At 46.4% G+C, this 10,465-nt stretch overlaps 1 protein-coding gene across 1 annotated transcript in view; it reads right to left on the bottom strand.

The window, feature by feature from the left end:
• The window catches only part of LOC103808274 (chromosome unknown open reading frame, human C9orf171), a 58,899-nt gene that overhangs the window by 15,606 nt on the left and 32,828 nt on the right, over positions 1 to 10,465 (bottom strand). The window contains exons 2-3 of the mRNA XM_009081047.1: positions 7,979 to 8,075; positions 7,286 to 7,511 (exon numbers count right to left, since the gene is read on the bottom strand). Of these exons, the coding sequence (XP_009079295.1) occupies positions 7,286 to 7,511; positions 7,979 to 8,075 (323 nt within the window). The remainder of the gene's footprint in view (positions 1 to 7,285; positions 7,512 to 7,978; positions 8,076 to 10,465) is intronic.

The raw sequence follows: 10,465 nt of genomic DNA, 5'->3' as shown, positions 1-10,465 counted from the left end.
GTATGATTACAGCTCTGGCCCTTGTGTGAGAGCCAGCACGACCCAGCATCCCCCTGCAAACTGCCTGGCTCTGCCTTGCCTTAATTGTTCCCCTTTGGCCCGTGGACCTGTCTCTTCTAACAAGGGCAGCGAGGAGGGCCGAGGTAATTGAAGCACTTAGCCACACTCCCCAGCACTGCCTCCTGCAGCTAATTAGGAAAGAGGGCCGCTGGGCTCTTCATTATTTCTTTTAATTGTTTGTGGGTTTTGCATAACAGTGAATGGCAGAAGAGGGATGTGCAGTTAGTGGTGGATTCTCGACTTTGAAATTTGTATAAGAGGTCACTTACAATTTGTTAAGGCTTTCACAAGGGTGAATTCAATTAGCATCACTGTGGTCCCTGCACACACGTGTGTGGGTGTTTGCGAGGGAGAGGTGGCAAAACAGGCTGGGTGTGAGTGTAAAGGCTCTTCATTTTCTTAAGAAGCTCGTGGACTATACACTAAAGTTAGAGGCCCCTTACAGCTTTATGGTCCTCTAAATAGGTCCTGGCAATAAACCCATGGAGAGGCCTGAAAGATCATTTTTAAATGATCTCCACTTGTCCTCACTTTCCATTAACCACTGAAGAAAATAACAAGAGAAAAATTGGTAGAAAACACTTAGGGACTAATTTTTTTTTTTGCAGTCTTTGGGCAGGCAAAACTCTCAGTGCAATAGTGGGTTGTCCACCTGTGTGGCAGCTGCAGGGGCTGTGCCACCAAAGCACTGATTGCTCTGAATTTCTGAGCCTTCTTTACAATCCTTGCAATTTGGGTGAGGAAATAACAATATAAATTATTTCACTGCGGGTAGCCAATGAAGCAGTGGCTTCTTCCAAGTGTCAGAGGATCTGTTATTTTGCTCAGAGGGCTCGTATGTATAGAACAGTAAAAAGAATAAAATCCATTGTAAACATGCACTTTAAAAGATTTATCAGATGCTCATAGCTGTACTTAGGAGTACACATGGTTACAAGAGCACCAATTTGCTTTACTATTCCCTCCCAGGCCGAGAGTGAGATGTTTACTTGCAATGGTCCTAAATGCACATATGGAAACATGTGTCTTGCACTGAAGTTACCAAGCCAGCTCTTGCCCATTAAACAACTAACTGGCTTCACAAGCTGCAATTTGTGTGCTCGCATTGATTTTTGGGTTGGACACACACTTTGGCTGCATTAATTGATGATTATTTATGTTTGTCTTCAACACATTTGTCTACAGACTGGAAATCTGCTGTTATCCTCTGAGAAACTCAGGTGGGATGTGATTCTGGGACAGAGCTTTTCTGCCTGGAGTTGTCAATCCAAGGCTGAGAGTGAACAGTGTTCAGTTTGCATCAACAAATGCTAAACATCCCAATGAGTGAAAAGTAAAAAAAAAACCAGAAAAACCTCTCCAATGCTATGGAAAAGAAATCAAAGAGCAAGGTCTTCCCCTTGACCTTCATCCCATGCTTGAATCTCCTGGCTGGGTGGGAACATGACTTCACTTGAATGGAAAAGCTGTTGATGGGGCCTGAAAAGCTTTGTTTTCACAGAAAGGATTCTGTGGTTATTTCTCCCCTGACCCAGGTTTTCAGTGTACAGGCAGCAAAAGCAGAAGTTGGCAAAGGAAAAGTCTACTTGTGTCAAGAATTAGTTTTAGATGGCAAAAGTTTTGGAAGAAATTTTTCAGCCATCTGTAATCAATGGAGATAAACCCACAGACAACAGCCAGTCTGTGTGAGAGAGTAAATTACTTTCCTATTCAGTGTAAAGCAACTGGTAATAAGGATGTAATCTGTTCTTTAGATCTTTTTTTTTTCCCAGCTCTGTGGTTGATGTGCAGGACCTGAACCTTATGCCAAACCATGACTTGGCTGTTTATATTTTCTTAAGCCATGAGCCTGAAACAGTCAGGAACTGCTACAACTGCAGTAAATAACTCCACTGAAGGAGAATCAGCATCTTCAGGACCTTTTGAAGGGCGTAACAGGTCTTTCTGCCCAACCAGATGCTGCAGCCACCAGGGCAGGAGGCAGAGCGGAGCGGGTGGGAGCTCTGTGGTAGTGATGTACACACAGCGATGTGAGCACATACCCAGCCTGGAACACTTCCAGCAGAAGAAAACTATTCTTGAAATAGGAATTCTTGTCTCAGCAATGTGAGAATGGTGGCAGAGACACAAAGTGCCTTTCACTGTGGAGCTGGGTAGGATGTGTAATTATCTGAGTCCTGTATTTTTTAACTTGGTGTATTTTTCTGGCACCTTCAGCCTGACAGTGATTCCAGTCACTATGTTATGTTTTCACAATATGTTTTGGCAGTGTTCAAAGTCTTTTTCTTTTCCCCTAAAACTTTTCTTTGCCCCAATCTTTAGCATATTGATGGCTTCACACTCTCTTTGACTTCCAGTGATCATGGGTCAGATGTGAGCTTGCTGTGAGATTCATCTTTCTTGCCTGTTCAGCTTTTCCTGGTAGGTTCTTTCCAGGAACACCCTCTGCTCTTCAGTATTTTCTTTGACATCTTTGCAGCTGGTCTATAGCTATATTAGCCCCTACAGCCATATATTAATGACCTGAAATGTTCTTTAAGTATCTCAAAAATAAACCTGTCAGTTCATTCAGTGTGCCAAAGAGATGCTGGAAATATCTCAGCACCTTTTGGGCAGCTTCCTAAACTTTTTCTGGCTGTGTGCAAGCATCACAGGCACTTTGGGTGGAAAGGCCACTTGCTCAGCAGAAACATGAGCACTGAAATCTCCTGTCTCAGGTAAACTGAGAAATTAGGACAATTGCAAATGATAGAGGAGGTACTGGATAACTGATGCCCTTGACCAATTGTGACAATTTGAAGGAAGAGATTGCAGTGACCAAATGCTTTAGAGAGATGAGTTTGCTGCAGGGACATAGTGAGAGCAGCTGCCAAAGGATGAAGACCAGTTTTAGAGAATGGGAGGTGGAATGGAGAGAGGAGATGAAGATAGAAGGAAAATGGGATGTAAAATTCAGGGAAGGGACAGTTGAAGCGAAGGCTGACAGTGGGGGGGACCCGGCAGGAGACATGGGGATGACAGAGTGCCAGGGAAATCCTGCCAGCACACCCAAGGTCAGCCCAACCTACAGGCCAACTGCCAAGTGGATGGCAGCACATTGGAGGCAGGGCTATGGCCATGCAGGGTTTGAAGGAGGTACAGGTGCAGAATGGCAGAGAATGGCATGTCTGTGCAGTCCTTGTGTCCAGGAATAGGTTCTGGGACATAGAATGCAGAATTAGAAAACTTACAAAGAGGAGAATGAAAGCTTTTCTCTCTCCAAGCAGCCCTGGCACTGCTGGGCAGTGTGTTCATGCTGAGGGTTCACTTTGCCCTGCTCACTCCTGGGGAGAAAACTTGTGCTTGGAGTTCCAACTGTGTGCTGGTGTGTTTTGGCTTCCAGCTCCTTGTGTGACCTTGCACAAACCAATATAATCCAAAGCCTAGCTGTAGACAGCATCCACATCTTTCTGCTTACTTCTAGATCCAAAAAATGATCATTTAATGTTGGCTAATTTCAGTGCACAGTGAAATTCAATCCAAGGAGGTGGTCAGGAAGATAAATGCAGGTCTGGACATCTATTGGGGTTTCCAAATCCACCTGGAATAACAGGTTGTATTGACAGCAGTGAAGATCCTGGAGGTCTTCACAGATCCTCTGTCTCTTTTGGTCTCTGATATCATCAAACCTCAGCCCAGTCAGTGGCCTGAATCCTCCTCCTTGTAAAACAAGGTCATTATGCAAAGATTATGGGAGTTGAATACACTTGCTAGTAGCTTTGTGTTGTGGGGTTATGTTGAAGGGAAAAGATCTGTGACAAGTCCAGGAGGACCTTAACCTTCATCTGCACACACCTTACAGCTCTGTACTGTGCCATGCACAGAGCACATGGGTGGGGTTTATCTTCTAGAGGGGAGGAATTGCCAATGATGGGCATTTTCCTTAGAAGACAAACCTGTAGACTTGCTTGTGGTGGGGATGAGGGCTGGGGCAGGTGAAGCTGAGCACGTGTGCACTGTAACGTGGTGCTTAGCCCAGTGCCTGCACTCAGTGGACATGTGCTCTCTTGCAAATTGTGGCTTGCACAAGGCAACTCTTGTAGAGATCAGAAGCTGGAGCATGAATTGGGGGAAGCCTGACTGGAGGATGCCCCATGGGGGAGGCTGGGACCCTACCACATCCTCGTTACCGCTGACCTTGGCACGAGCACTGCCTGCTGATGGATCGGCTACGGAGCTGGACAAGACCCTGGGGAACCACTGTATTATCTATTATCGTCCCATCAGTGCCTCCCCTGACCCCTCCCAGCTCTGAATGCCACAGGCATCAGGGAGGGAATAAATCTCTGTCTGACGCTGAGAGAGAGAAGGGAGCGAGAGCAGGAAAAAGGAGAGATGAAAAATGTCCTTTTTATGACTCTCACAACAAAGCTGGCCACATGACTCGCAGCAAACATTACTCTGGGAAAAGGGAGGGAGACGACAGGGGGGAATCAGCAAAAAAGCAGAGCTGCTTCTCTCCCATGGAAGATGTCTATGGGGAATGAATAGAGGGGTATGGGTGACCTTTGAAGGTAAATATCCCAGGAAAGGGAACTCAAAGCTTCAGAAAGCTCACTCTGGTGCCTGGTGAAATGCTCCATGCAGCACACGTCCACTGTGAGCAGAAAGCAGAGGTGTAAGCGATCTGCTGTGCTAGAGGGAGCAGCAGGGCCAGGCTGTGATTAATAAGGCACTAATAGCAACCACAGCACTTGTGCTCATTTCTATTTGGGATGATCCAGGAGAGCTCATAGGTGTGAGCCTGGGGAGAACTCCTGACCTTGGTGTCTTTAGGAGACAGAAGTCTTTAGCAGCACAGCCCAGAGCCTGAGCAGGGGCTGGAGATAAGCTGCCAGGGCTTGAGAAGCCCCTGCATGTGACCCATTGACCACAGAAACCCTCCTGTGAGAGCTGCTGAGTTATTTGGGCATTATAGCCCCCTGTGCTGCTGTTCCCAGGGAGGCAGCCCAGCCTGAGGCTGTGTGCTGGCATCAGCTGCAATTTCCACTGTGCAGGAGAGCTGCAACAGGGCTGTGGGTGCAGACTGGGAGGGCTTTGCACGAGTGTTCTGGGGCTCCCCTGAGCACCACTGATATCAGGCAGGGTGTTTCCAGCTGCTTCATGCCATGGAAAGGCACCTTTGCTCTCTGGCCTACTTGGCTGTAGTCTGTGCTGTGCCTTGGGCTGGGGAATGACAGGCAGGCTCTGTTCTTGCTAAAAAACTTCGCTGTACCTGAGGTGTTTATCAAAGCTGTAATTTCTAACAGGCATGAATTTCCTGGAGTCCCGGAAAAAGACCTTATCCCACTGTTCTGTTCTGCCCCCAGACCAGCCTGTACCTTAGCTGGGAGTACCTTCCTAGTTAGCAGCACTAAGAACACAGTTGTACAGGGCTCAGAGTCCCAAAACAACTCAAATCTATGGACAACGGTAGTTTTTAGCAAGACAAGTCTTGCTGAACCTGGTGAGCTGTGACTAGGGACCAGCTTGGGCTCACCAAAGCTGGTATCTTTAACTTGTCAGTCATGGAAAAGTGTGTTAAATTCTCACTTTTACCAAAACGGCTGTAACAACTCCTTGATAATCCCAGTAATTTGATTTTGTCTATAACATGCTTTTAAAGTAAAAGGGATAAATACAATCAAGCTGCATAAAAGGTAGCTATTAAGGAGCAGGCAAGTTGTACAATAATAACTTTAAATTAAAAGCCCTTTCCCACTACTTCTGCTGTTGTGGGGTCTGCAGATTTTCCTTAAAACTTTTGAAAGATGCCCAGGCTGCTTACAGGCAGCCATTTAACCCCTGTTTATGAAGAAATAAAGCAAAATTGATGTTGATTTTGGTCTACATTGGGGGATACTTTTGAAACATAAAAGCCCTTTTGCCTGCAATTTGCAGAGCAGCCCTGTCACATCGGTGAGGGCTGATACTGATAAAGATAAAGCTTTATAGCTGGGGCATTTGCAGCTAACAGCAAGCTAATGCTACATTTTCATTTTGATGCAATTAATGTTAATGTCTGCTACGAAAATTGTCATTAAATACCATTTTAAAATCCATTCAATTTGCATATGCAAAGCCCATTTACTATCATGTAAAATACTTGGTGCCATTCATCATGTCTTTTCTCTAGAATTTGTAGCTGTTATTTTCCTGGTAGTGATTATTATCTAGCTCTTAAAATGAAACCTAATGTCTGGTCTAGGCCAGCACAGAGCATGAAAACCCTCTGCTCCAGCAGCAGCAGAGCTGCTTCAGAGGCTGTTTCAGAGGCTTTGAGCACTTTTTGTGTTGGAATCACACTGGCTCTTCCAGCCCACAGTGCTCTCCAGCTGCCCTTGTGCTCCTGAGGAAGAGAGGCAGTGGAAGGACCTCGAAGTCAGTCTAAGGTGCTGATGTTCTCCCCTGAAAACTCCCTATTGCACAGTTCTCTATGGGAAAGCAGCACAGCAGGCAGCTGGGAGATGGTACATGAGGGGGATGTTACAGGGGTCACTTCTAAATGCTGTACCTGTCTTAGCCTCAGGCAGGGCTCACCTATGCTGGAGGCTTTGTATAAATCTTTTGGAGGACTCTGTGAAGCCTTAAACATCCTGCTGCATTGCAAGGGATGGATGAATAGGCTTCTGCCCTTCTAGAGGGATTCCTGGGGGAGCAGCAGGTACCAGGTCCTCTCCAGGCTCCGGGAGGGAGCCCAAGAAAGCAGAAGAGAGCAGTGAAAAGCTTCTTTGCCTCTCTCCTTTTCTACCACCAGTTTCTACCCAATGCAGGGTGATGAACTAACAAGTGGGAGTCAGAGATAAAGAACTGATCCTTTACTACAGCAGAATATTTTAACCAGTGCAGACAGAAGTGCTATTGCTCTGATTTTTCAGACCCTGGGAGGTCATTATTCTGGTTTACAACTCTTCATGTTCCTTTAAGTTAAAGGGTTGTCATTAAACATATTTTTAAGAGGTTCCAAGCCCTTAATGCCACAGGTGAAATGGGGATGTATTGTGCATTTTATGTTAGATTTAGGTAGTTGGTTATCTGAGAGGTGTAATCAGACATGGAAGTGATGCTGTGACTCAGCTGCAGTATATCCAAGTTCAATACATTTCTGTTTTGGGGACTGTGCTAGCTGAGATGTGGGAGAGAGGTAGATGTGAGGGTAGGAAGTGATAATTTCCTTCTGAGAAAGAACTCAAGTCTTCTCCCTTACCTTGGGGGCATGCCAAAAGTCATGTCCATAGGTATTTTAGGAGGCCTTCTCCGGGAGTGTGTGGGTCCACCCTTGAGCCGAAGGTCCTTGAACTTGTAGTACATGTTATGTTCCCTGGCTGTGACACAACCTTCCTTCAGGGCACCTCGGTTCATGGTGATGAAGTCTCGCCCCATGATCCTGCGCTCTGTAAATCTGGGGTCTACTGTGTTCCAGTGGCCTATTGCTGGAGATGGAAGGAAATAGGAGAGGGGGAAAAGAAAAAGATGAGGCATTTCAGGTAACTCCTGTTTGGGAAAGCAAAGCTGATTGTGCACCATGACCAAGGTGTCTTCTCACCCTCCACTCTGGCTTGCTCAGCAAGTCTGATTTCTCAAGGGAATTGACCCTGAGAGCACAAAATAGGAGCTCTAACAAAGTGATGACCGTGGCCACGTGTATCACCCTTTACAGGTGCCATACCCCTCACTGCTTGGGTTCTGTGTGAGCCTCTGAAAGTTTCCAGTGTGATAGAGAAACTCTACTAGTCCTAGTCACCAAGCAATTTGGGTGATAATAATGAAAGTGGGTGAATTTTGGAGTTCTGCACCTCCAGCCTGATGAGAAGTATTGAAGAGGTCTGGGAAGGACAGTCGAGTGCCTGCTAGCACTAGGACTTTGTTGTAGGTCTCTATTTTAGTGGCAGTGTCATACCTTCAGCAACTCCTTCTGTCCTGGGGATGTACAGCCCATATGTAAAATCAAAGCCTGGCAGGCTGTAGCAGTTTCTTTGGGGCTTCCCCACTTCTTCCTGCAGAAAAGTAAAGTGAAAGGAGAAGCATAAAGACCTTTTCTGATAAGCTAAAGCCCCTCTGAAAATAAAAATTTGTAGCAGACCATGGCCACAAGTACCAGGAGTGGCTGTGGCTTCATTTGGCAGGGTTGGAATCCCACTACACAAGCAAAAGTGCAGAAGAGAGCTGAAGCCTAAAGGATGCTGAATTTCACATAACTTTGTACTTGAGTTATAAAGTGACCTAGCCTTGCTGGAAATGGGGATCCTGACTCAATATCTATGGACTTGAAGTCTTCTTGCTTGGTTAAACTCTCCTTTGGCTGGGATGTCCAGCTGTGGTGTCTGCTGGGGAGACTGTAGATAGTCTTGTCTTTACTTTGAGTTATTTCATTTCCAAGTGTGCATCCTCCTAGAAAACTGACGTAAACTTCCCCAGGCACAATCACATGGTTGTTCCTGCCTGGGAATAATCAAGACACAAGGCATATTGCAGGGGGAGGATAAGGGGAATGGAGAAGGGGGAGCAGAGCCTGGGGTTTAGAGCACAGAGGAGAACTTGAGCTCAATAACCTCATTTCTATTTAGTTTTGAAATGAACTCTTCCCCAGCCCATGTGTGTCCCAGCCTGGTGGTGTCTGTGGGATTAACTGACCTCCCCTCACCCCTTTGTTTCTACCCTCCCATCTCCATGGTGAAGGCACTGCAGGATGTGTGTGTCTTGAAACCTTATTGCTGCTTGAAAGGGAGTCTGTGGAGGAGGGAAAGGGTGAGAGCCTGGCAGCTTGGGTCTGTGTGTTCCTGCTAGGGAAAGCTGGAGCAGGATCAGGCAACAAGTCCCCAGGAGCTCTGAAAGTGTGGTGTGGGTGCCTTGGGACAGGTCATTTTCCATGGGAAGGGTGTTAGAGGAGCTGGGATGTTGTAGGTGTTGGAAGGTCTTGTTGGGAGAGTGAAAGTGCTGAAATAATACTCTAGTGCTTCTCATGGGTGAATCATTGAACACTAACATTGAGATGACCATTACTACACTCCAGAGTGAACGGTCTCTGGATCAGGAGATGCTGAATCAAATGCAGCCCTTTCTGCAGAGACCAAGTGAAAGACTGGAGAACAACTCACTCTTTCTTGAGGAAAGAGTCGGACTGCAAAGGAGCCGGACCCATGCCCACCCTGCCACTGTGGCAGGCTAAGGCTGTACAGCAGTTCATAAGGGACACAGCTTATTGCAGCTGCTTGTACAGGAACACCATCCAATCCCAAATTTGTGTTCTGCTTCCAGTCAGCACTCTGCAGATCCTGCCAGGCTGGCTGTCAGCTTTGCCAGTTTGGGATCACTGGGCCTGCATGCCTGTGCAGTGATTCTTTCAGGTAAATCCAGGGTCTTACTTCTCAGATCTGGGAAGGAGGTGCTTCCTCTTGTTCCTGTTAAATCCACACACTTGTGACACTATTAAGCAGGTGTGGTATTCCCATGACTTCCAGGGGCACAAGTTCACCAGAAAATGAATTTTTCGACTTGCTAAAATCCTTTGATAGGCTCAAAATCCCCATTGACTCCTTGCCCTGTGCAAAACTACATATCCTTTGTTGCAAACAGACCTTTCCGAACACCATCGACTCAGCTACTTGATGCAACCTGTGCAGAACGTGGCTGCATTCCCCCAGCTGCCTCCTGTGAGCCTCTAGCAGGGAAAGGGACTGTCCCTTGCAGATGTGTCCAGCACTGAGCACGAGGGGAGTGAGTGGGCTTTTAGTGCTCCCACGCCGGCGATGCCACCCGGCAGTGCTGAGCCATATGTGCACACTGCGTGTGAGTCGGGAGCTCACGCAAACCGCTGCCAGGGATGATGAAGTGGCTTTCATTGCTGATCTATTTCTCCTGTATTTACAGCTATTTTTAGATTAGTTGTCACTGGTATACAGGGGAAATGGTGTAATGTTCCTCAGATACACGAGAAAAGGCTTTTTCCAGGGATCGTGTTCTGATATCGGAGCAGTTAAGTGAGGTCAGAAATTTGCTATGGTGGCAAAGGTGTGGCAGATGGGAGGAAATTGCTGAGAAACTGCAGGAAAGGACAGAGGTTTATAACCTGTGGCAAAGCTGCATCCAGACTCTCAAATGCAGAACTCTAGAATGGAAGAAATTGCAGGATTCAGAGTCTCTTTTGCAGAGCACCTGAAGTTAGCACAGTGGGGTGTTTACTCCATCACAAAATGAGTGCACGCTGTTTCCTTTTATGATCGGGTGGCATTTTACAGTCACTTTGCACTGAATAAATAAAGCTGAAGGTGCTGGATAATTAATTAAAAAAAAATCTGGTCCAATATGTTGAACATGAAGAGAATCTGTGCCTGAAGAAAAATCAACAAACTCAGAGGACTCTGGTTGCCTGCCAACATCTTTTACC

The sequence above is a fragment of the Acanthisitta chloris genome, unplaced genomic scaffold, assembly GCF_000695815.1.
Source record: "Acanthisitta chloris isolate BGI_N310 unplaced genomic scaffold, ASM69581v1 scaffold4678, whole genome shotgun sequence".
NCBI classification, from domain to species: domain Eukaryota; kingdom Metazoa; phylum Chordata; class Aves; order Passeriformes; family Acanthisittidae; genus Acanthisitta; species Acanthisitta chloris.
The sequence above is the reverse complement of the archived record's forward strand: the minus strand, read 5'-3'. Positions and strand labels throughout refer to the sequence as shown.